The sequence below is a fragment of the Manis javanica genome, chromosome X (genome assembly GCF_040802235.1).
Source record: "Manis javanica isolate MJ-LG chromosome X, MJ_LKY, whole genome shotgun sequence".
Classification (NCBI taxonomy): domain Eukaryota; kingdom Metazoa; phylum Chordata; class Mammalia; order Pholidota; family Manidae; genus Manis; species Manis javanica.
The window spans coordinates 101,470,406-101,496,753 of NC_133174.1; the positions used below are offsets into that span (position 1 = coordinate 101,470,406).

The 26,348-nt window shown below is 42.6% G+C and overlaps 1 protein-coding gene across 12 annotated transcripts in view; it reads right to left on the reverse strand.

Moving 5' to 3' along the window:
- The window catches only part of CHRDL1 (chordin like 1), a 113,627-nt gene that overhangs the window by 11,378 nt on the left and 75,901 nt on the right, over window positions 1-26,348 (reverse strand). For 8 of the 12 annotated variants that reach the window (XM_037004768.2, XM_037004767.2, XM_037004772.2 and 5 more), the window contains 3 exons: window positions 12,193-12,260; window positions 5,292-5,460; window positions 1,696-1,905 (listed from right to left, as the gene is read on the reverse strand). In XM_037004768.2, coding sequence (XP_036860663.2) covers window positions 1,696-1,905; window positions 5,292-5,460; window positions 12,193-12,260 — 447 coding nt within the window. The remainder of the gene's footprint in view (window positions 1-1,695; window positions 1,906-5,291; window positions 5,461-12,192; window positions 12,261-26,348) is intronic. The other 4 variants (XM_037004770.2, XM_037004776.2, XM_037004777.2 and 1 more) reach the window with 2 other exon arrangements.

Below are 26,348 nucleotides of genomic sequence, written 5' to 3' on the forward strand. Positions count from 1 at the left end.
GATTTGGTCACTTCTTATTGAATCTCCTGCATCAAGAAAATCCTAAGCACACAATGAAATGGGATTTGGTCGGAAGGTCTGAAGCTCCAATTGGCATGTTATATAGTGGGAGGAAATTGTCTTGTTATCTTGTATGACTACAGGCGTTAGACCCTTGACCAAAGAGAAAATTGTGTTGGTGGAATTATTCCTAAATGACACTAAAGTGTTTGGGGATCCAGTGAGATCACAGACTTGGAAGTCATTACAGGTCATCACAGCTGGGTGGCCCCCATGTCCATACCATCCTCAGAATGTGCTATCTCCCTACCCCTAATGAGTACAGTTCCTCATCAACTTAATGCCCCAGTTCTCTACTCCCGATCAGATAGCTTGTCCTTCCTATCCACACCCTGTCCCCTGTTCACTCTGGAAGATAAGGGTCATTACCTTAAGATTTTCTTTGTGTCATAAGTAAAGGCTTCTCAAACTTGAATGTGTACTGGAATCAATTGTGGGATCTTGTTAAAATGCAGATTCTGATGCAGGTCTGGGGTGAGACCAGAGAGTCTGCATTTCTAACTATCTTCCAGGTTCTGCTGGTCCACAAACCACACTTTCAGTAGCAAGACCATAAACCACCTTGGGCCTACAGCCTCGGTTCCCAAGCTTATCAGCACATTTATATCACCTGGGGATCTTTTAAAACTCCAAAGCCCAGGTCATACCTCAGACCAACTGAATCATAATCTCTGGGGATGGGACACAGGTAGTTTTTAGAAGCTCCCTGGGAGATCCCAATGTGTAGACAAGCTCAGACTATTGGCCTACATGAAGATGCTCAAAAAACAGACATTGACTAAGTTCATGTTTGCCTGCTACTCACAGAATGTTTGCTTACCAATCCCGTACTCTGTCAACTCCAATACTACAGATTATATTTGTACCTAGCTCATGTGTTAAAACCACCATTTAAGTAATCAATTTGCTTTTTTGAAAAAATCAGTTAATATTTTCTACTGGCCTGGAAAAGAAAATAGGCTGGAAGTGTCTTGGGTTCCAAGCCTTGGTTTTATTATCTATTAGTGTGGCTCAGGGCAAGTCGCTCTCCTTTATACACTTCAGTTTTCTTATCTTTAATAGAGAAACCATAATATCATTATAGAATTATAGTGTTGGAAGGGAGCCTGGAGAAGAATTGTTCCAAACTTTTCATTGTACAGATGAGGCTGATGAAGGCCAGAACAGATCTGACACATTTCCAAGGTTACCCACAGCAACTCACATTAGGCCCAGAACCATTCTCCTTCCACCATACCTCATCTGTCTTGCCCTGTCTCAAAAAGGTAATGGATGTGATTGTGCTTTGATGAGAAAAACAGTGATGTACATGAAAGGTTCTACTGTTCTTCCCAATAATCACCATAACTGACTTCTTCTATTATTATTTAGAAAAGCAAGGCTTTAGTTTGGCCCTTCAGGGTCTACGGGTCAAAGGTACAGACAAGAAAATCCCCAGCCCATTTCTGAGCAGCAATTTCTTCCAAGGAACCACCTTATCAGCCCTTCAAGAGAGGAGAGAATGGAGTTCATTATTAATAGAACTATTTCACTACAGTGATATGACAGGTTGGTTATGTTTCTGATGCTCAAAGAACACTGACAATGACTATGTGGATCTCAGTCAACCAAAGGCAGGGCTTCCAACCAACGCACCTTTTGCCTTTTTACCTGGACACACCTTGCAGCACTTTCCGTCTATTTTTTGAGGATACTTGCAGGGATATCGACTGGGGCAGTGGATTTTCTTACACTCTTGCTTGGTGACGTTACAAGTGCACAGCACACACTCCACAATGCCAAACGCCCGGAGGTTCGGGTGCCAGGACTCGCCATGGGAATAGGTCTTTCCATTGGAAACACACACTGGAAGACAACACAGGACTGGAAATATAAGGCTAGAGAGCTGAGATGAGCCCCTGTGCTCAGAAACCAAGCCCTCAACCCCTTAATGCATCGAGCATCTTTTGTTCTTCTCATGGCTGTGGAGATATATTTACAGAGCAGCCTCTGTACCAAAAAAACCCAGCTTGGGCCTTGGTTCTACCATCAGCAACTATTCAGGTCCTTCAGCAGTGGCCTGTGAATGCTCACAAGTGTCTGGCACATAGCAGGCCATCAGTAAATATTTTTTTAAATGGAGGAATGAATGAACGCATGAAAGCAAAGTCTCTCTTTCCTGAGTATCTAATAAGGAACTTCTAGTATTATGTAGTATTAATGCCTACAGTTCCATAAAGGATTTGTGTGGCCCAAGTGGATAGACTTCTAGGCATGAAAATTTCCCAGAGAGATTTGCTCTCCAGGGAGACTAGATGCAGAAATGACTGCTCTTCCCAAAGGGCTGATTTTTTCCAGAACCTTATGCAAATCTATTGAGAATATCAAATGCTATGAGAGTTTGATGTACGAACACAGAGGGTATGGAGTTCATGGTGCTGGCCTACTCTTGGGCATAGTAAGGAAGGTGCTCAGATGAGATGGAGAGGAAAGGGACCCACACCTCCCAGGTAAGTGGTGAAGGGTAGCCTTTTGTGACTCCAATCTTCAGGCAGTATCTTCTGTCCCACACCTCATCGTGGCTCTAGAGATTTGGCTAAAGCCAATCACTGCCTGCCCCGTGAATATCCTTTGATGGTCTCACACTTGTTGAATGGAAGTCAAGTCACTGGCTCCATGTTTTCTGAGGGACCTTTCAAGAGCAAGTGTCTGGGCTGCAGGCTGAGGGGCCTATGAAGGGAAGGGGCCACAGTAACATCCTTCAATGTAAACCAACAAAAATATATCTGGCTCCTGCCATCAGGCATGGAGCAAGGTTCCTGGATAGGAACTGCACCGGGCTGCGAGTGGGGAGATCTGTGCATCCGTTCTCTCCCTCATTCAAAGTGCTGAGACATTCTGGAGACTCAGGCCATAACTGGGACTGGGTGTGTTTCTCATTATTCCCATCACTTCATCATACCCAGGGAGCCCTGTCGGCACCCCAATCAACATCATCTCTAGGGTGGGTTGTAGCACTTAAGGTGGGGCTAGGGTGGAAGAAATAGCCCCACTTGGGGCGTTTCTAGGAACTGACTGATTTGGCTGGGAGACAATGGCCTCAGAAGGATGAATCATTGGGCTATTTCTTTCTCATTGAGTCCACTGGGTCGCATTAGGAAATATGGATGTTGTTGGCTGCTTTTTCCGGTCCTTTGCAAGAGCTGCTAGAGTACTAGGTACTCTCACGGGTCACTCTATGCAAGGATTTCCCAGAACCTGAGAACCTGGAGCAGAGGAGCTCCCAACCTTATAGTGAGCTAGAATAGGGGCTTGATACCTGAACTGAGAGGCTCAGTGCTATGGACGAACCACATGACAGGGCAGACTCAATGTGTTGTCTCTCCTGCCTGTTTTCTCTCCTCCCCAGACAGTGACATGCCCTTCCAGACAGTGCCACCAAATGTGTACATAGTCTGCTTCAAGAAAATTTAGGCTGGACTCCAGTTCAAAACGGTGGAGTCCTATCACTTCTCCTCTTTGACTCTAGCAAAGGGCCCAAGTAGCCAGCACTAGGTTCCCTCTCCCCTAAGCATTTGGACTAAGGGTACAATCTAGGGTGTATAAGAGCCTACGCTCTGAAGTGCAACATGGGGGAGGGAGGTCAATTGTCCGGAGAGAAATGCAGCCTTCTCCTCACTAGCAAATTCTCAAGATGATTTTGAATCATCCAGCTGGGGCAATGGAAATTGGGGGTGGGAGCAAGTGATTCTCCAGTGAACTGTAATAGAAAGGGCAGGAAAGAACTGCGGCATCCAAATCAATGGGGGCAATGAATAAATGTAAACCAGCTGGGGCTTTTATAGGACACCAAGAAAATCAAGGGATGAGCCTCCGCCTCAAAGTGAAGAGGCCTGTGGAAATTATGGGATTTAAGATTTTCAAAGTCCATTTCCCCTGCACGTTTTTTTAAGGCTTTGAAATACCTTCAGAGCAAATGGAATCTATTGGAGGCAATTTAGGATTGAAAATCAAACTGCATCTTTACCTACTCCTCCTCCTCTCATAAATTCATATCAGAATGCCTTGGAATTTAACAATAATAAATTTCAAATCAAACCCAGATCGATAGTAAATATTTCCAATTCTTCTAATATATCACCGTTTTTTATTAATAGTTTTATTTTGAATGTTCTTCTTTTAAGCCTGTTAGTTTCAAAAGCAATTTAATTTTTTTTATCTGTAATCTGAAATTTACATCTAACTAGTAACAGATGTGATCAACTAGCTTTGGCTTGACTAGCTTTGTTGAGATTTATAGTAGGAGTTCTTTGTAACGGATTGTTTTTCACCCATGTTATTCAATCATTTGGTTTAATAATTTATTACTTTTAACCCATTCAGAGAACAGCCTTTGATTTGTTTTTCCTTTAAAGGAAACAAAACATGTTTGTGGTTTCATAAAAAGGAACCAGCTGAGCTCTTGCTCAAAGAGCTGGTTGTCATGATGCCTAAAAAAGTAAGCAGCAGTCAATTGTTTGATTGAATTTCTCCTTCCCCGACCCCCACTACTGGGATGGGGAGGCCAGAGAACTCTGCCAGAAGGGCTGGCTGCCGATGTGAGTGGGCGCCTGCTGCAGCCAGCTGGTCGACTAAGTGGGCTGCATGTCAGTGTTAACCTCATTAGTCCTCCCAGTTTGAAGCCAGGAGGTTTCTGGATTTCTTACTGGATACTCACTTCTAAAGACAATTTCCTCATATGAATTAGAATCTCTGAGTGTAGGTCATGGAATGTATATCTTCATCAAGAGCCCTAGGAGAATCTAGGGTGCACTGTGGTGTGAAAATTGCTGTTTCTAAGTGTGGATAAGAGCTTCAAAAGCATACGGCACTGAGTACCTTGAATATTGGGCACCTACTGGAAAGCAAACAACTCATTCTATTAAAGACCTAATGAACTTTCCCAAACAGCCTTCAACCCCCAGGAGCAACTGAAAAAATGCCGGAGGCTATATTAGGTTTGCTGTTTTCTTGCCATTTGTCCTAATAAAAGACAGATACACCTGAAATATAAACTATGCTCTTTGGGCTATATTTAGGGAAGTTCTGAGAGTCTCCTAGAGTCCCCTATCCATACTCACTTTGTAGGCCTGATGGTGAGCAATCCACATGCAAAGGTATGATATACATGGGAGAGAGGGCCCCTTCCCAGCTCCAGCCATCCAAAGACTAGGGATGCTGAATCCCTGACGTGGACATGGTATGCCTCTTACCTTGTCCATGCCTGTGTTTGTTATTGATGACAATCTGCACGATGGTGCCTGATGCTTGCTGGGAATCCATCAGAGCTCCCCGGTGACTTCTGGCCCCAGGAAAGCGGGGCAGACCTCCAGCCTGTCGGCTTGGTGGAGGATCATAGTGAGAGCGGTGGTAAGAATGTCTCTAAAATGACAAGGACAAATTCAGACCCCAAAATCTACCAATGAGAAGGCAGGAATGGACTTACAGACATTAGAAGGCATTTGATGGTTCTTAGCGATGAGCTCTGATCTTAACTGCATGTCCACCCATGCCAACAGAGAAATGGGGATGCACTGGCAACATGCTGAGGTTTTTCTCTCTTCTTGCAGAAGACAGGATTCAATTCACAGACAAGCTCTTGAGGGAGCCAACAGCCGAATGGGTAAAGTGTCCTTCCTGCTCCTGAGAATCTCACATTTGGGTTTAAGAGTTAAGGTAGCAGCTTGCAGCATGAGGCAGAATGTAACCAAGGCTGCAGAAGCATAAAATGCAGTGCATACGAGGAAGAGAAAGAGAGCTTCTAGTTGGGGAGGGTTTGTGACCTGGGCCATGAAGGGTGGGTAGACTTTTACCAGGCAGAGTTGGTGAGGAATATTCCAGGCAGAGATTTCAAGTGGAGAAGGTGTAGCAGAGAACACAGAGTCAGTCCATAAAAGAGAACAGTTGAAGGGTAATATTCCAGAAGTGGGTTGGAGCCAGATCATGGAGGACTTTGAATGACAGTCTAAGAGGGAGGACTTAATTTGGCAGGCCATAGAGGTGAAGCTTTTGTGGAAGCTTTTGGGGGATGTTGTTTTAAAAGCAGGAAAATCATCAGAACTGTGCTTCCAGTCACTGAACCCTGATGTATAGGGTGAACTGGATAGGAGGAAGAGGCAGGAGTCAAGCACAGTCCCAGAAAGATGTACTGAGATTCCAAACACAGGCAATGGCATGGGGTCATAGAGCAGGGCACAGATACCCTAGACACCTTGTAGATGAAAGACTGACTATGCATGACGGTACTAGAATGTCAGCTGCAGACAGGTAAGGACTTTGTTTCATTCACTGCAATATCACCAGTGCTAAAACAGTTTCTAGCATCTAGAAGGTGCTCATCAAACACTTACTGAATGAATAAACAAAAGCTTGGTCCTTAATAAAAGCACAGAGTCTTGTAGTACAAACAATTCAGTCATTGCTCCTTCAATAAGCCTTCAAGATACATGATGAGACCACTGTTCTGCTACCCATGCCCTCTCCCAGGAGCTGAGGTTAGAGTCGGTATAGAGAGAGCAGGATGAATGAAGAACAGAACCTAAGGCTTACAGCCCATTATCATTGTGTTTCAGAGGCAATTGTTAGTGTAAAGGAGGGGACCCCTTAAAAAATCTCATAGACAATTAAAAAGGAAGATCCTTATAGTCAGTGATAGAAATAGCAGGGAACCTTGAGAAGGTGGTTATGGGGTCCCATAACCTGCCATTCCATGAGTTATTTATTACAGTTATGTTCCATAGACACACACATCACAGGTTTAGCTTTGGGAATTATTATTACTCTCTTGGTGGGGCAGGCATTGGTGGGAAAATGGGAGAGTGAAGAGGAGCTGCAGTAAGGGAAAGGAAACATTATTCCCTTTACCTAAGAAGAGCCAGTGCTGTGCATTGCTGTAAAAACTCACACACAAATAAGAATTTGCATCAATTTATTATCATGCACACAGATGGGATTCTCAGTGAAAATATTTTTTCATTCCCACAATGGCTCATATGTCTTTTTCACTCAACATTTCACAAAGGCCATTACAGACTATTCTGTCCTTTCTGGAGTTTGGCAAAGTTCTGCCAAAGGAACACAAGAGAGGATAGTTTGGCTGGTGGGTGTCCTACTAATGCTAAAAGGAGGCAGTTCAACAGGGCTAGAGTTTGAGAGGGAAGGTGGCTGACCTGGGGTAAGCTGCAAGTACAGGAAGTTCTCTGATTCATGAGGGTGAGCATAAAATGAAAAGCTGTCCTTTGGTACCAGGGACTCAAGACCCTGGACATACCAGTAAGGGTAGAAAAACGATTCAACACAAAAAAGAAAACCCTCAGGGATTTTGATCAGAGGCCCTATTACAGACCAGTTGGTCCCCCCCACCTCACCTTGTGTAAGTCTTTTATTTTTGAGACAGAGAAACTGAGGCCAGGGAGGAGGGCGGATTTGAATCAGGGTGACAATGAAGGTTGAGTTTTTGGAGATGGCAGGAGAGTGGGAGTCGGGGAAAGGAGAGAGGAAGATGAATAGGATGAGGAAGAGGAAAAAGAGGAGGAATAAGTGGGTGAGACGATGTCTGGCCAAGCTCAGTTGTCCACAGGCATCTGGCTAAAAGCTGCTCCCAAGGAAAGTTCTTTCAGGGACAGCAGGCTGCTGGGTGTCCCCATCCACACAAAGCACGGGCCTCTGCCTCAGCTGCCCACAGAACCACCTGCGGAGCTCTACAAGCACTGATACCTGGGCCCCACCCCCAGGGATTCGGGTGGAATTGGGCTGGGGTGTGAGGCATGGGCATCAGGATTTTGATATATGCCTCAGGGTACCTGAATCTGAAGCCAAGGCTCAGAATCACTGACATAAAGGATCATCTGTTTCGGCCTGGGGTGGGGTGGTGATGTGTGATTTTGATTTAAAAGTAATGGCTCTTTCAGAGTCACTCCCTTAAAAAGATGAAGGAGGCGTAGGAGGGGCCATTGTGACCTTGTAACTTAGAGCAAAGGAGAAAAAGGCTCACCACCTTGGAGAGATGTAAGTGAAACAGGAGCTGATCTTGGAAAAACCAGCTGTGAATAGGTTGCTTGAGAGGGCAGGTCAAACTAGTTAGGTGGAAATGACCCTATAGCTGTGCTCTCACTTATTTTGCTCAATATTTTGGTATTATATGAATTACTGATAAATATGTCAGGCTTTTGAGGTGGTTCTTACACAGTTCTCTGGGGTTGGAAAATTCCTGCCCCAGTAAAAGTTGCCCAGGAATTTCTTCTTTCCCTGATCTAAGGTCTGAGATAGCAGGGTTTTACTGGCAGAGAGTCAGCAAGCACGAGAGTTCGCAAAGGGCCTTCAAAGTGCCTTCATGATGGCGATGCTGCAGTAGAGTTTTACAAGATGTTACTGCCCGGGAACACTTGGTAAAGAGCAAACGGGGTCTCTCTGTTACCTCTTCCAATGGCAAGTGAATCTACAGTTATCACAAGAGAAAGTGTAATTTAAAAAATGTCTTCAGAATGCGATCCACACATGCCACACAGCCCTAAGCACACTGTATGTTGGTCGCCAGTAACCGAGGACTACCCTTCTTTGGGAGGCAGTTTCCCTATCTAAGCCAGCTTCCTTCCCAAACTGTTGTTCTGCCAATGGGAATGAGACAGGGATTTGTATCTGTTTCAAACTGTTTCTATCTCAAACCCATTCATTTTTCCAATGGTAAATCTCTAAGTCATGTATTGAGGACAAAATCAGAGTTTGGCTGTTGTCTAAAACAAAACTATGCTTGCTTTCGTGTTCTGGCTTTCCACCCTGTGCCTACTTCTCCCTCCCCACTTGCCAGTCAAGCACACACACACACTCCCCCTGATGACCCACTGGTTCTTCCTGTGCACTCTGTAAAACTTGGAAAGCTGACAATTTACAGCCCACTTAGCAAAATAAACCAATCAGCGGGGTTTCTGTTGAACTGAGGTTTTCATGGTTCCCTGAAAATTGGAACAGTCTACTAAAGGCACAGTCTACTGAATTGGGAATTTGTTGTTGGGGCTGCCTTTCTTCTCCCGTGCAGAAAGTGGGGTCTGCACAAAATATTCAGAAGGGTTCTCCTACCTTCGAATTTTTAGCTGGTCAAGAACAAACAACAAATTTGAAGAATTTCTGATTCAGGACAAATTCCTGTGCATTAACATTAATGAAAAACTACCCTTCCCAACATCCACACATTTCACTTTGCCTTCTACACCCATTCATTCAACACATATTTGCTGGGTGCCTACTATGTGCTGGGCACATACTTTTCCATCACTACAGGTGCTATTTATTATTCAAATCATATCCCATAATATCTACCCTTTTAGAACAAAGGAAAATATTTATAATAATTAAGTGGAACCATCTGGACAGTTTGGTCTACCAGGCACAAATGTTTGTTTCTGAAGATAGGTCTTGAACTCCTTTGAAGAATCGGTAACTGTTTCAGGGCCCTGCATTCTGTACCTGCCCTCTTTTGCTACAGGAAGTACTAGATTAAGTTCAGTCCTATCGCCACCAGTTGAGGAAGAACAATGAAGCTGAAAGGCAAGGAATGGAGTCAGGGGTAGCATGAGACGGAGTCAAGAAGAAAGGCTAATTAATGGCATCACCAGCAAGATTGCTGAGGTGGCCACAGTGCACAGTGTCGGGGGCTAAGAGAACCAGCTTCAGGTGATGGAGACCTAAATTTGGCTGAGAGTGGCACCTGGTTGACAGCCACTAATTTAGCCACTCTCAGCATCCTACCACAATTTTTAAAATTGAGGCTGAGAAAAAGAGGAAATTCACAGCACAGAAAATGGAGAATGACATCATCTCCTGTCAGAATCGGGAAGGAATCTCACTGACTATAAAGCAGATAGAGCTGGACAGAGGAACTCTTTCTTCAGGGTCTCTTACCCCACAAACTGGAAAGCCCACCCTCTCTTGCAGGAGTGCTGCTTGTTTGAGATATTCAGAATATTACTCTCCACCCCACCGATGACACTTCTACATTCATTTCAAAATGGCAAAGTCTAGAAAATAATATGACTAGAGAATAAAGCAAATATAAATGACTTCCTCTCACCACTGAGGGTGTTGGCAAGCTGGGGGCCTGCGAGTCGGAAGTGACATATGTGCTGACTGGGAAGCATGGCCTAAGAACACTGTGATGTCTGTACTGATCATTTTATTATGTCCCCTATCAACATCTTCCTCACATACACACTACCTTCAGGCTTACCCTAAAATTCCTAGACTCTTGCCTTATAGCCAATGCCTGCGGAGAACTAACTCCTAAGGCCTAAAAATCACTGAAATTTTCTTTATTATAAGACTATTTCACATTCACTGAAAAACATCAAATAATACAGAAGACATAAAGTACAAAATCAAACTCTACCTTTCCTCCTGCCCACTTGGACCCCTCTAAGATGACCACTTTTAGCATGGTGTGTGACCTTCCAGATCGTTTCATGTGCATTTACATACATGCACACACAGGATTTTTACATAAACAAATGATAGTATAAATTATATCCTGCACTTTGTTTTATTTGCATAATGTATCTTCGAGATCACTCCACTGGTTTCTACATTCCGATGTACTGCATTTTAACAACTGCATCATGTCCCATAGATTGGGTGTGTTTGACCAAGCCCCTATTGCTAGCACTTAGGTTGTCTCTGTTTGTTTCGCTCTTATGAAAATTATGCTGCCCTAAATGCCTTGTTCACTTTTTTCTACAAGGGCACAATTAATGCCCATTTATGTGCCATGAATGCCTGTGTACATTCTGTACTCTTCTGTAAGTCCGTTAGTCTGGTAGATTCCTTGAAATGGAACATCTTTTCAGACTTTAACAAGTTTGAAGTGTTCGACTTAGACATACAGTTTTTAGAGAGGGATGTTATTTTGTTAAGTACTTCAAAATACCAAGGAATAAGAGATGCTATTACTATACATACAGAGATGTCTACTTGTAATGGTCATTCTGGGATTAGCGCGGAGAATGGAAAGGAGACGTTGCAGGGTGAAGGAGAATCCGGCCTGATACCTTTCCTCTCTTCCACCTGTATGACTCAGAGTCGAAGGCTCAGGGGGAGGCAGCATGGGAGTGGTTAACATGGACATGCTCAAAGTGCCTCTGCCAAATGATGGGCTGGCCTACCTTACAAAGCCACAGAAGGTCCTCATGAGTGAGGACAGGGGTAGTGACCTGCCTTCCTTATAGAAAAAGATTTGGCAAGTCAACCCAAAAGGCTACCAATTTCTAATCTAGAAGAAGGGCTCCTAAGGGCCAAGTCTATGATTGTGTTCATGTCCTGACCCTGGTTGCCAGTTATACAGTGCACCCAAATGGGTACAGGTTGGTGATGATGCCATTCAAATATCTGAGGAAAGGGAAGAAAAATGGTTTTAGAAATGGGTCACTTTATGACGTTTCTGGGATAGTAGCCATGGAGAGAGGAAAGTTAGGCCTGATGCTGTGGAGTGTTGAATTATCTGAGTTACTCACACTCTATTTTTCCATCTACCTTCCCGTCTACCCCCACCCCCACAATTCCCTTTCTTGTGAAATAATTCAAAACAAAATCCAGGCATTGTGTTATGTTAATTGGAAATAGTTCAGTAGGCATCTCAAAAAAGGACTTTTTAAATACTAAAATGGTATTATTATATTGAATGCAAACAGAATGTGTTGTTTAATGTGATCTGGTAATTAGTCCATCCTCAGAGTTCTCTGATACCCTAAATTAGAAGTCAGGCCCAGTATAACACATGATTCAATTCATGGTCAATTCTCTTTTTCCCGAGGGATTGGTGGACAACACGTGGGCTAGACAGGCAGTGCTGTGCACTTTCTAAACCCCATACCAGGTGGCTTGCCGTGTGCCTCTTTCAATTATACTGCACTGTGAGTCATCCCAGGCTTGGGGACCACAGCTTGATTCCGCTTGGCAAATTTTGCAATTGACCTTTCCTCTTACGGGTTTACCATTGATTTGCTCTTCGTTAGGGGAACGATTCAGGATTGAAAAATGAATTCATACGAGGTTCCAAAACAGTGATTTTCTAATTTTGTCATTGGTTTTGGACTTTTTAAAAAATTGAATTGAGCTATTCACACTTACTGCTTCTCTGTTGGCAGGCTGCCGGAAGATATCGCCATCAGAGTGTTCCCACGACAATTCTCCATCTCCTGTTTGTTAAAAAGAAATACAGAAAGAATCATACATAGGTAGAAGGGAATAATAATTGCCCTTGTGACCCAGGAACATTTTTGGTTCTATGGCCCCTCAATTCTGTAGGCATTTCAGCTGTTGTGGCTATCCTTCAAAAAAAGCAACACAGAGATTTCTCTCTGGTATGCCTCATTTTTCAAAGCAACTCTGAAGAAAGTTGCCACTTTCTAAAATAGACCTTGCAGGACCATTGTACAAGATTTGGAGAATAAAAGGGAAAATAATCACTTTCCACTGCAACATAGCCATCATTGTCACTTCTGCTTATTTCATTACAGGGACAGTTAAATATTTTGCAGGTGATATTTAAAGTGTGTTTAAACTACCTTAAAAAATGAAGAGTTTTAAGGATTTGATGTGTCATGATTTGGTGAATTCACCATTATTGTCTCTGAGAAGTCATAACCTGATCTGAAAGTTAAGGTAAAACTTGCTGTGGTTGGAGTGTTTATGTAACCATTATCCAAAATGCACTCCTTTATTTTTGCCTGAGATGACTTTCTCTAGATCTTTATGTCTACTCTGAACATGAACCCCTATCGTTGCTGTCTTCCAGAGTAACTGCTTTTAGGAGGAAGAGCCCACTTTCAGCCTTGAGAACAACAAACACTAAACAGATATGGATATTCCTCAGCTGATTAAAGATAAAAACAATAGGATAATTTCCAAGAATATTACCTTGTGTTATGATCAAGCAAGCAGATGGGAAGAGCTTAGTCTTAAGGATGTTTGTGCCACTCTAAATGAGTACTGCTCATGTGTGTGTGTGTGTGTGCATGCAGGAATATCTCTATCATTATTGCTCTCTCTGCCCAAGAATAAACCAAATATTGATTCAACCATGAATTTCATGGGATAACAAGGAATACAAAAAAGTACAAGGTTTAAGAATTTTCTATTCTAATTCATCTCCCAATCTCTCAAAACCTAAGTCTAAAAAGTCACACGCTGCTATTTCAAGTATGTGGTAGTACTGTTACAGAAAATTACATAATATCATTGGCTCTTAGGCTGAAAAAGACCTCAGAATTAGTTTGATAACAATATTATCTATCATCAGTGACATCTAACAAAATATGGCTTTAACCCTTCATGATGCAAAGATCACCTTATGGAAAAAAAATAACGAATTGTGAAGATTTAACTATGGTTGCTAGATTAATCTTCCTAAAACACCACATTGTATAATTGTATCTTTTATCACTCAAACACTTCAGTAGGTTCCCATCCAAGACTCTATAATTGACCTCCACCTTATCTTTATGAGTACTGATCTCCTACCCAACTATTTCAGCTATTCTACAATGGGAACCTTTTGATCTTCTTGCTCTTCATTGAGCATGTGGCTCCCATTCTTGCTTCCATGCTTTTGCTCATGTTATTCTTCTTCTGAAATTGCCTTCCCACCTCCCACACCCCATAGTTCCTGTATGACTATGAAAACCATTTAAGTTCTCCCTCCTCTACAAAGTCTTCCTCCACGGCTCTCATGTATTTCCAATTGCCTAAAGGACTGAGCATTTTGCAGCCTTAGGGACGTAGAGAACCTCAAGTATCATTTTGCCCAGTTGCTCCATTTAACAGATGGAGAGGCTGAGAGAGAATGAGTAGGCATTCACAGTCACATAATAAGTTGATGAAAGTTACTATCCCAGGCCCCAGCTTTCCTAACTCTGAAATAAGTGTGTCTATTCTATAAGAGAAGGCTTTGTATTTGTGTCATTCATGGCTGTATCACTATCATGTATAATAGTACCTGACACATACTAGTCACTCAACAAATACTTGACAAATGATGGAATTGGGAGGCCTTCTCTGACCACCAATCTAAAATGTCAACTCCTCCTCTAATATTTCTTATCCCCTTTGTGCTTTTCCTCTTCCCATGTAACACTACCTTAACAACCATGTAACACTGCCTTACATTTAATACATTCTATTTATTTTGTTTATTGTCTGCTTTCTCCCACTAGAGTTCCTCTGAGATTTTTCCCATGAGAAATTTCCCAAAGAATTCCCGTGATTTTTGTCTAACACGTTCACCACTGTAACCCTGGAAACTAGAACAGTGCTGGGCCCGTAGTTAGCACTCATTCACCACTTCTTGAATGAATGATGAATGAATACTAAAACACAGTACAATACTTTCTGCTGTTAAACATTTCCTGAGCCTCCCCTTGTGTTCCTGAGGAGACTGCAAATCTCCTGAAACCGGAGACCATGTCTTGGACCACCCCCGCATTGCCAAGAGCACTGGTTCTCCAAGTGTGGTCTCTTGAAAACTTGTTGGAAATGCAAAATTTTGGGCCCCACTGACTCTGGGGTGAGGGTCAGTGACCTGTGTTTTGGCAAGCCCTCCATGGGATTCTGATGTGTGCAAGAGTTTGAGAATAAGGGGACTGGGGCACTTAACCTATTCCTGGGTACACATCAAGTACTCTGTATATGTAGAGGTGGACTGCCATCAAAAATACAGAATCAAGTGCTTGACTCATAGTGTACTTGTCTCCTCCTGGTTACTGCATGTCTCAATGAAGACGGTAGACAAGAACTACATGCAGACCATGTGGAAACCCTGACTGATACTGTAAGAGTGAAGATGATTTCACCTTTGTTTATGTCTAGAAAACAATACCCAAAAGTCAGTTAACATGCACTGAATACTTATTGGGTGGACAGCCTGATACTAAGGCAGCAGGAAGAAAGAATCTAGGTTAGGCTCCGTCCTCAAGATGTTTATGCCCTGTTTGGAGGAGACGGGAAACCAATCTAGGGAACAGCCTGAAAATATACACACAGAGTAACAACTGGAAATACAAATGGAATATGTGTGCTTAGGAGATACTGAATACATTGGAGTGAGCATCAGATTGAATCGTGGAAAGCCTCCCAAAAGAATTAAGTCACAGTTTTAGAAGTAGGTACTGCAGGGCATGAACAGACAGTGGTGTGGGCAGAGGGTACCTCAGCTGAAGGCAATGGCATTTGAAAAGGACCAGCACTTTGGAAACACCAAGTCATGTACTGGGAACAGCAAGCAAGGTGTGGCTTGGGTGGAAACTTCAGACGTGAAACAAGGGAAATGGGGCTGGTGGAGAGAGAACAAGGGAGAGGGAAGGGGAGGAAGGGCATGGGTTGTTGAGGTAAATAAGGGTGGTAAATAACTGCTACATGGACTTCAAAAGGGGGCTGAAAAATTCACAGTTGATCCTGTTACCAATTTCTATGTTGAGGTTCCTGTGGTAAAAATGGTATTTGTGGAAACTTATCCTGGCAATGGAGTGTTGACTAGCTGGGGAGCAAGTGGAATCTGGGAGGCAACCAGGAGGCTGTCGCGTTAATAGGTGAGGGACCATGAGAATCCATAACGTAGTGGACAAGCAGGAGGACATCAGACTGCTGCAGATACAAAGGAAATGATAAGACCCTGAGGGAGGATTTGGTAGTGGAGGAGGAAGGCAAAGGAGAAAACATATAAAATGAGTCTAGTGTTACAAATCAGGCGAGCTGGGGAATGGCACTGCTCTTGACAGTGACTAAGTGGAGGTGAACCTGGATTTACTTGTTCTGTTACAGCTGGCAGTGGTGGGTCTCAACTATGTCTTTGAGTCACATGAAAATATGGGACAAGAGGGAAGACTGAAACCAGAAAAGATTCACCAGCAAATGGCAAAACAAAATGTATAAAAGCTATAAGATGTGCGTTCAAGCCTAACCCAAGTAACCAAGAGTACAAATTACAAAAGAAAGATGATAGAATAGCTCTCCTTGTCAACTGTCCTTTTTACTTTAGATGTAATGATTGGTATTGATATGAAATGTTTACTCAGAATGACCTTCTGAAAAGTTCAATTTATTGCATTTAGATCCTAGAGTCTTAAAAGGGCTTTTAAATAGTGTCTTTAAGTACTTATAGTCCACTCAGTCTGCTCAGAATTTCAAAGCAATAGAGACACACATAGCCCCTGTTAAATGAGCAGAGGGGTAAGACGGCAAAGTGATAAGGCAAGTCAGTATCAAGCATGGGAGCAGACTATTAATACCCTGTAATACAGGTTCAGATGAATGGGTCACAATCATGTAAGCCTCAGCAAACAGGTATGTGTCTAAATTTGAACTATTTCACCTCATCAGAAACCGCTGCTGCCATTACTTCTGTATATATGTTCTCAAGAAGGAACTACGAGTATTTTTGTTGCTTTTGAGGTTTCAGCATCATCAAAACAGCATTCTCTAAACTCGAATGTTCTATAAGTAGCTGCTAAAGGTTTCAACGTTTTAATTATTACACACAATGTGAACAATAGTTAAAGCGAAATGATTGTAGGTGTTCATGTTCTGTCTGGCTGTAAGAGATTCTCTCGACCTGGGGAGGATCTGTCTGGGCCACTGAAAATAAGTCTGTCCGTTTCTAATCTTAGATGTTATAACTTAGATATATCTAAGAAAGAAAATACATAAAAGAAAGTAGGCACTAGTACCCTAAAAAGCCTGTTTCTTTATTTTTTTCCTGATTCACTGGACAAATTATCTTGAGGGAGAGGAAGCTTCTTTTTTCAGCCAAGGCTTTTTTTAAAAAAAAAAAATCAGTGATCCTAATGGAGACAGATGGATTCCAGTTAATTCCGAGAAGCAACAAGATGTAATTTTAACCAATTTTAAAAACCAAAATGAAAAACAACTCTAGTGTACTGTATGTCAAACAATATTCATTTAACCTTAAAAGCCACATGTGTTGTTTATTCAAGCCTCAATTATATTCTGAGTGGTACCCTATGAAGCTGGAATGATTTGGCTTTCTGGTAATGGGAGAAATGGAGAACAAGTATTTGAAAAATGGTCAAGAGCTAGGCTAAAATTCAGACTGTTTATTTCTCCCAGTGCTTCCATTAATCTTGCTTGGCTTGAGTGGGTCACAGAAGTAAACCGTGTCCTCTCAAAAGGGCGAAGTGAACAATGAGATTATGAGATACCCAGGAAGATAAGCGTCAGACAGCAAAACTGCGCCAGCATGTGGCCACTTCTGAACCATACACAACATCATAAATCAAGTGCCTGTAAGTTCTGATTTCTGTGGCAGGCATAATTACCAAGTTTGCCCCTCTCACTTTCAAAAAGGTCTCAGTTTGGATGATAAATAACATGGTCACTCTCATCATAAGTCAAACAGAAATTAAATGAATCCCCAAGACATGGGCAAGTGCTATCTGTGACAAGAGAAAGTGATCTCTGTATTTTCAAAATGAGGAGCAAGCTGAAGTCAGCAGAATCAGGGCAAATAGTTAAAGGGCTTTGAGGGAAATTGGGAGGGGGTAAGAAGAAACTGATGGCGAAATCGCCATCTACCATGTGCAGGGTCTGCAGTGGGCCCCTTTAGAGCCAGTACTCAATACCCAAGCTGGTGATGAAGGGGGGAGTGGAAGCTGATGACTCCGGGGGCCTCCGCCAAACATCTAATTCTACAAATTCTGATGATAAGGAGCAAGAGTGCAGAAATTTGAGGTAAGCTTTAAAGAACACTGGTATAAGGATTCCCCACTGGTAGACATGTGAGCTTCCAGTAATACCATATTGCAAGAAGTCCCCCAGTGTCTCGTGAAGTGGACAGTCATGTTTTTTAGAAAATACTTTCTCATGAAATCAAGAGGGCCGTCAACACAAGCTCTTAGCATTTTAAACAAAATATCTGCTTGAGAAATATGAATATATAGACAATGGGGAACTCCTGCCAACAGTAGCCAGCCAAATCTGAAGAGGCGTACAAAAGCATTTATCGAGAAAACTCAGAAATTCATACTTTTCCTTTATTTTCAATCATTTTTTCCCTATTCTTATGCTCTTTTAAAAATTTATATTCTAATTCCTTTACAGTTTTTAAAAAATTTTTATTTCAATTTTTTATTGAATTATAGACAATATACGATATTATATTGGTTTCAAGTATACAACCTATTGATTTGACAGTTATCTACATTATTTAATCCTCACCCCAACTAGTGTAGTTACTATCTGTCAACATAGAAAGATATCACAGGATTATTGACTATATTCTCTATGATGTACTTAATAGCAGTAAACTCAAAGACAGAGAAGTGACTGGTGGTGACCATGGGGGAGGGGTTGGGATGGGAGGGTAAAATAGGTGAAGGGGTTAAAGAGGCACAAAATCTCAGTTATAAATTAGTCACGGGGATGAAATCTGTACTTTTTAAAAACTGCACTCCAAGACTGCACCTGTTTGCATGAGGGAATCATGGAGGAGGGAAAAAAGAAACTAGTAGCTAGATGGCGTCTATGACCTATTCTCAGCTCTTTCAATGGAGATATGGCTACACAGATTCAAGTGTATGGTTAGAAATGGGGTCTTTGCATCCCAGAGTAGTCCCAATGAATCTGCTGGAAATGTTATGATATGTGTGGCCCCTGGGAGCAGAGTCATCACAAAGTCTATTCTTCTCCGCAGCCTCAGAGTTAACAGAGTCCCCAAAGCTGCTTCACATCCCCAAGCTGACAGGCAGCATAGAAGTTGGAGCCAGAATACCTGGGTCCACATCTTGTCTCTGCCCCTTCTTACCTGTGTGACTTTGGGCAAGTGAATGAACCTCTCTGTGCCTCATTTTCTCCCTATTGCTAAAATGGAGACAATAATACCTACCCTGTGTAGTTGTTGAGGATGAAATGAGTTAGTATATGCAAAGAGCTTAAAATAGTGCCCAGCACATGCTAGTGTTATATAAGTGTTAGCTGTTACTCCCCTGCCCTCTTCTGCCCATCCTTTCCCACTACTTCCTCCTCCTTGTCAACAGTAGCTTGCACATGGGGAAAACCCAACTTAAGGGACTCCCACAAATGTGCTAAGTATTGAACAAAAGGAAAGGTCTGGATTAAACAAACAAAGACTAGCAGAAAGAGAAAATTTATGCCTGCACATAGAAATGGGAATCATTTCATTTCTAAAACCAGGGTCCTGTAGATAGACCCTCCCCCACCAAAAAAGAAAAAAAAAAAGCAGCCAGAGATTCCTTCAGCTCATTCCTTCTAGACCGGCTTAGATTCTCATTATTATGCTAGTCCTCCCCTTTATTTTCATCTTTTTAGAAAAAGGAGTTTGCATTTTAATTAAGGGCTTTTTTTCTCTCTTGGTTTAAAATAAGCTTAAAGAGGACAGATATCAGTTTCATTGGGAGGCAGCACAATTTATATAGTCATAAAGTGGTGTGGTAAAAATCCAAGTGCCCAAATAAAGTAGAGTCCTGTGCTACTACATCCATAAATGGAAAATAACAAGCAGGATGGGGAAGGGAACTCAATAATCTACCAATGTTTACCGCCTGGTCAACCTGGGAATGAGAAGCAGTCAGTTTATTAAGATCCTTCTTCTTTCCATGAACACCACTTTGGTGTCCTGGCCCTGTCCACAGAGGACTGGCTTTAATAGCTAAAGCCAAGAGAAAAGTGGGCACAGTCATTCCAGCAATTTATTTGAATCAGCTGGATAACTATACCAACTGTCCAATTTGCCTGGGCTATGGAGACCTGGACTTTGTAAGTTCTTACTTTTGTAGTGTAAGTAATATTCAAATATGATTCCTCTGCCTGGCCTTGGTCCTCTTTATCATGTTCCTTTTCCCTCTCTTTATACTGCCAGTCAACCAATCAAATTAATTTCTATATATATATTGGAATTGAAGCTCCTGCAGACGATTCTAATGAAAGTAACGGGCATATCCAGTAGTGTGTTTATGGGGTGGTCATGGCATCCCTCGAAGTAGTTAGAAGGACAAGGCTGAAGGGAGAGTGGCTTTAACCACCTGTGGAGAAATAATTGCTCTGAAATGCTTCACTGGAGTTCTTTATTTTTATCGTAGAACCAGACTCAGATACACATGAGAAACTCTCCAATCCCACAACAGGATGGGCATTATTGACCTTGACAGGATATCCCAGATGGCCAGTTAGGAATCATCACTATTAATTTGTTAAGCTCAGTATGAAACTCAGTGCTATCCCGTCCACTGTCTGAAAGGCCTTCTGTCTAAGATGAAACATTCTGGAAAAGATAAATGCCAAGAAGGAACACGATGACCTCAGAGGGGTGGGAGTCCTGGGACTGCTAGTAAGCATGTGAGGATGAATCCTGGGTGCCAGGGATAGAGAGAGAATAAAAACAACCTGGAACATTTCCATGGGGAAAAAAGGCTTCCAGTTTGATTTAGAAGAGAAGTAGTCAAGGATAGAAAATCTCTAAGGTGGTCCCATCTTCATGAACATGAGTGATTCATTTTTTTTGAGTGATTCACTTTTGAAAAGGGATTACTAACAGTGATCAGACTCTTCTGTAGCTATGAAAAGATCAGAGTGTTTCAGTACATTTTGAAGCTCAGGTGACAGCACACCAACCCAAAAATTACTGAGCTTATTTTTATTTTTTACCTAGTCTTTCTCATTAACAATATTTCCCTCCTATCATTATGACCAGGAGGTGGTAGTATTTCTGCAGAAAATGTGGGCAAAACCAAAAACAACTCTAGACCGACATACGAGGATCTGTAGTTGGATCTGCTGTTATTTTCCCCAGTTTTCTTTGATTTTGAACACTTTGAAAAACTTGGTATGCTTTTATGATGTTAAAAAAGTGAAATCTCTCACACACCAGTTCTCTCTGCATCTCTGGGTGTCATCCAAGATGGCATCTGAGGTGTAATATTGGCGTTTTTTGGAAAGAGAAATCCAAAGTCTTAGGTAAAATGGAAGTTGTCTTGAACACTGACAAATTACTTTTAAACAATTACTTCCAGTTTCAGTTACCTTGAAGTAGTTAGCAGAAATATCTCCATTTCATAAAAAGAGATGCAATTTTCTCCGTGGGCTCATTGGAGATGTATTGGGAAATGAGCTTGGGTTGAGTAAGTTGTGTGTTCAGTTGTTTCTCCTGCCTCCGGAGCCAGGACTGCATTGGAGCACTGCCAAGAGCTTTTCATAACTGTGGCTCTCTTTCTTTTTAATAAATTAACCTCAAGATATATGCGTAATACCATGCTAGGGCAACAAGACCCATGAAACAATGAACAGCACAAAGAAATATTTTTAGTTTTTCATAAATGCTGGACTCTACAAACCAGACTAAGTCCTGGAAGTGCCCCAAGAGGAAGATCAAGGAGGACTAGAGTCATCAGGCAAGGATAGTTAGAAGAGGTATGACTTCAGAGGTGCTCTTAAAAGATGGGTAGGATCCTAATCAGTAGAAGAGAGGAAGGAAGCTATTCCAAGCTTGTGGGAGTTAAGAGTTAAGAGAGGCACATAACAGAAGCGAAGGTGGAAAGGAACATGGTGTGTTGTAGGACAACAGAACAACCAGCCTAGAGGAGAAGGTGTGTGTCAGAGAAATAAGGATGGGTACTAGGTTGAGGAAGGGTCAGGCTGTTTTACAGAGGGCCTTTAAAAACAAGAACTGAGATTGGATAATGTGGTGAGAAATGGGAGGCACTGGCCAACATGATCAAGTAGTTCTGGCCAACATGATCAAGTAGTTCCTTAAGTAGAAAAGTCTAGACTAGAGAGTTACACAGCATGTACAATGCAGGACAAACAGTACAGACACTCCTACTGCATGAGACAGCTGCTTTCATGGTGAGATCAGAAGTTGGGACCCTGGGAGGACAGGATCGCCACTAGTTAGCTCCCTAACCATTGAGTTAATCCTCCTCCACCCTAGGAGGCAGACAGCGAAGAGGAACGTGGTATGAGTTAAGGCCACAGAAACAGTCCGACAAGTCTTCCTTTACCTCCATGACCAGGTAACTCCTCTCAATGACTGGCTTTTATAACCTTTCCTTTGTAGCACTTGGCATGATTGCAATTTCTTATTTACTTGTGTCATTATTTGATAAATGCCTGTCTTCCTCACTAAACTCTGTGAGGGCAGGTTCCATGTCCATTTTGTTCACCATTGTATCTCCAGCACCAGCACAGTGCCAGGTACTTAGCTATTGCTTGCCAAATGTTTGCGGAATGAAGAAGGTAGATACTGACACTTGGGTGTCATTAAGCCTAGAGAGAGAAAGGTGGAAAGAGGTGGTCCCCTGAGGTTGGGGGTGGGTAGGTCGAAGACTTGATGGGGAAAAACAAGCAGTGTGGTTACTCTCTTAGGATCATCTCCCTATGCTAAAGTGCCAAGCACCCCCCACCCCCTGCAGCCCTGCTTTCTCCCCTGTATTAGAAGAGGCCCTAATCAAATGCCTGTGAATAGCTCCCACCAGGTAGTCTAAGAACTTGGAACTCTAGAGCCAGGCCAACAAGGTTCAAATTCTAGCTCTGCCACTTTCTACCACGTATCCTCTGGTCAATCACTTAACTTCTCTGCCTCAGTTTCCTCCTCTGTAAAATGGGGATAATAATTGTTCCTACTTTGTTGTGAAGATCAAATGAGCTATGACACACACAAGTAAGTGGTTAGGCCACTGCCTGGCACATAATATGTGCTACATAGGTACACCATCTACCAATTGCTCTCAATACAGCCAACAGCCTACCCCAAATATCTCTCCCTTGTCTAGAATCCAAGAACATAGCCTTCCCCCTGGCTTTGGCAAGATTGGCAGGAGTCAGGCAGCAGAAATGATAAACGGTAGAGGCGCGCTGGGTGTGGGTTTGGGTTGGAAGCCTGCCTGCCCAGAATGTGGCAGTCAGACAATCTCTGAAGAGATGTTTTCTCCTGATAGGTTCCCTTAAGGTTCCAGTGGTTGGTTGGGCTGTGCTTCCAGTCCAAACAGGGTTTGCTGGAGTGCCAGCAAAGACACACGTCCTGCCAACAGTCTCCCTAATGTCCTAGCCTCAGAGACATGTCTCAACAACCCGGCTGAGGCCGAGGCTGAGATTCACTGCACAGCTGATACTGCTGCTGACCCACGAAGAAAGGCTCACACTAGTGTCTGGTGACAGTGCAGACAGCCTGTTTCAGTGGGGCCCTTTATATATTTTGGTGCTTAAGTTCAGCACTCAGAAGGCTATTGCTTCCACAGTATTCTGCCTATAATTTGGGTGGCCAGTATAGGAGAGAAGTGTGCCTGGGTTCCCTGCTGTTTGCGTAAGATGCTTATAAAAGATAGACCTTTCTACAGACATTGTTTCAAGGGAAAAAAAAGGATGAGGTGCTTGAAAAATTAGAACTTCAAAGGAGACTCAGTCACATTACACACAGCTGAAAGAGGTAAAGAAGTTAGAGGCAGCGAGAAAGAGAAAAAAGTGTCAATTTTATGAAAGTGTAAGGTTTTGTCTTTATAGGGAAAGACGAAAGAGAATGGTTTATTGAGGTTGGAGAAGAGGTGGCAGAGAAAGAACCTCATGAATTGTCAAGTATGTGAAGGGACAATACATAATCCATAAAAATAGGCTTTTATCTGTTGTTCTGAGGACATAATAAAGGAAAAGAAATTTAAATGGTAACAAGAGAGCTGTTGAGAGGTCAGTCCCAGTATCTGTTATCGCAAGAAAGACTAGAAATTAAGTTTTGTATATTGAGATTGAGTAAATATAAAGGCAAGACTATCAGAGATGGAGGAGATAGTACACATTCTACTTAACCCTGGGTGATAATTATAGTAACTATCATATGATATCTAATAATTATCACTGATGAAGCACTCGCTCTGTACTAGACCTTCTCCTGGCCCTCTGTGTCAGCTCAGTTAATTTTTACAACCTTTACATGGGTGGCAGATATGTCATCTCCATTTTCACAGTGGAGAAAACCAAGATGCTGAGTGGCTAAGCTTGCTCTAGGTGACATCACTAGTAGGTGGTGGCTCTGCACTGTCAAATCTATGTCCTCCTGTCTTCAGTGCCCATGTCCTTTGCACTGTCTTGCCTCTCAGATGCAACATTAGGTCTTTCTGTTGTCTCCTTTCTTTTACTGTTTTTTAGTTCAGCTTTCTCATATCTTTTTCCCCAAACAAAACAACCTCAGCCTAACAAATGGAGTATAGCAACTAGCTGGTTAATATGGCAGCCCATGTGTACACCTCTGCTCAGTATGGACTCCCTTCCCTTTGGAGCAGACTCAAATTAAGTTAGGACAAAGATGTGAACAAAATACTGATCCTGCCTGGCTTACGCTTAATAACTGTAGTAAGGTACAATACACACACACTGTGAAAAACTGTATGGGAAGATCCAGGCCTAACTGGAGCATAAATCAAATCAGGCCAAAACTGAATCCATACTGATTTATGGAGACCGTGACAAAGAGCATATTAAAAGGGATGAACACATACTGGTACTCAGAGCAAGGTCATTTCTTTCAAAAAGAAATATTAATTATAGTGTCTTGAAGTGGGATGGGGGAGAAAAAACACCCTGGGGACCAGGAAGCACACCAAGTGATTTCCTACTGACCATGAACCAATGTATAATCAGTACAACCTACCACAGCCAGTAATTCAGAGCAAGAAAACACAACAATGATATCCTATGTTATAGACTCTAATTCAAACCATGACTAGCTTTCTGGCAATATTTCCAAGCTAATGTGCATCCATCCAAAGAGTACCTACTCCGTACCTAGTGCAGTGGGGAAAAAGGTCAACCAGGACTGGTTTGTACCTTCAGGAGCTTATGCACTGGTAGGGATGGTAAGACCGGGGTAACCTACAATCAATGAAAGACAAAAAGTGACACGGTGGTAAAAGGTGCCGGAGAAGCCCAGGTTAAGTGCCAAGGAGTACTAGATAGGAAGGTTTACTCCTGATTTACAAGATCAAGAAATGCTTCATGGAGGCAGTGGCATTTAGGCGGGCCTTTGAACGATAGGCAGGATTTAGAAGTGGAGAAATATGCAATGGAGCTGGGAAGGCAGAGAAGAAAGGCTTCCATCTAGTGTTTATCAAAATGTGCCCAGAAGATTGCCTGCATTAGAATCTGAGGAGGTTGCCTTTGAGCGAGGTCTTGAGAAACGAACAGGATTTCCACAGGCAGAGATGGAGGGAAAGGATTTTCCAGAAAGAGGCAACATTCACTCTTCCCAACCCTCACTGTGCATGTGTAGTTGTTACATAGGTAGCCATTTTGTCTCCTTGTCCTCCCAGTTCCTTATCAGGAAATATCTGCCACTGATTTACCCCAAACTTGATTGCCATATGGCTGAAATGAGATGCTCTGACCAGTCAGAGATTGACATTGGTCACTTTCCTATTGGCTTTCTCAGGTTTCAGATTTGTAAAAGGCTCAGTCTTGGTGCGCTAAACTCTGATGTAAACCACTGTTTGAGGCTGGTCATCTACCTGGTCTCTGGAAGGTTTCTCCAAGTGGTAGTCTATGGGCCACCTGCATCCGAATGGACTCTGGGACCTGTTTAAATGCATATCCCAGGAGCCCCACCCCAAGGCCACAGAATCAGAATCTCTAACGTTGTCATCTGGGGATCTGAATTTCAACCAGTCCTCCAGGTGATACTGAAGCATGCTGAAGTTTGAGAAATAATTATGGGCAGAGTAGAGAGCACAGGGTCAAAGAGAAGGGAGATAGGAACAATGTGAGTAGAACCTGAGGTGCATGAATGGAAGAACGTGGGCCTAGGAAGGTAGGTTGAGGCTAGAGCACAGAAGGCCTTCACTGTCTGAGTCAAGGGGTGGACATGTATTCTACTGGCAACAGGGAGCTGACCCTTTCAGTGACAGAGTGGAGAGGTCAGGAGCCTGGAGTTTGGAGCCAAACTTCCAGGATTCAGATCTTAGCTCCTCGACTCAGCATCTAGTTACATGACCTTGGACAAGGTTCTTAACCTCTCTCTACCTCTGTTTCATCATCCATAAAATGGGGATGATAATCGTACTCACCACACAGGGTTGTCATGGGATTAAGTGCATTTCTATCTATAAAGGGTTTAGAACTATGACAGGCACATAGTAAGGACAGTATGTGTGAGCACAAAGACTTTTGAGTAGGGGTGTAGCATGGTTAAGGCTATCTTTTTGGGAAGATCAAGCTGGTAGTAACGTATATCAGTCAACTACTCATCCCCTACCAACACATCCTATAACTTCTTCCCT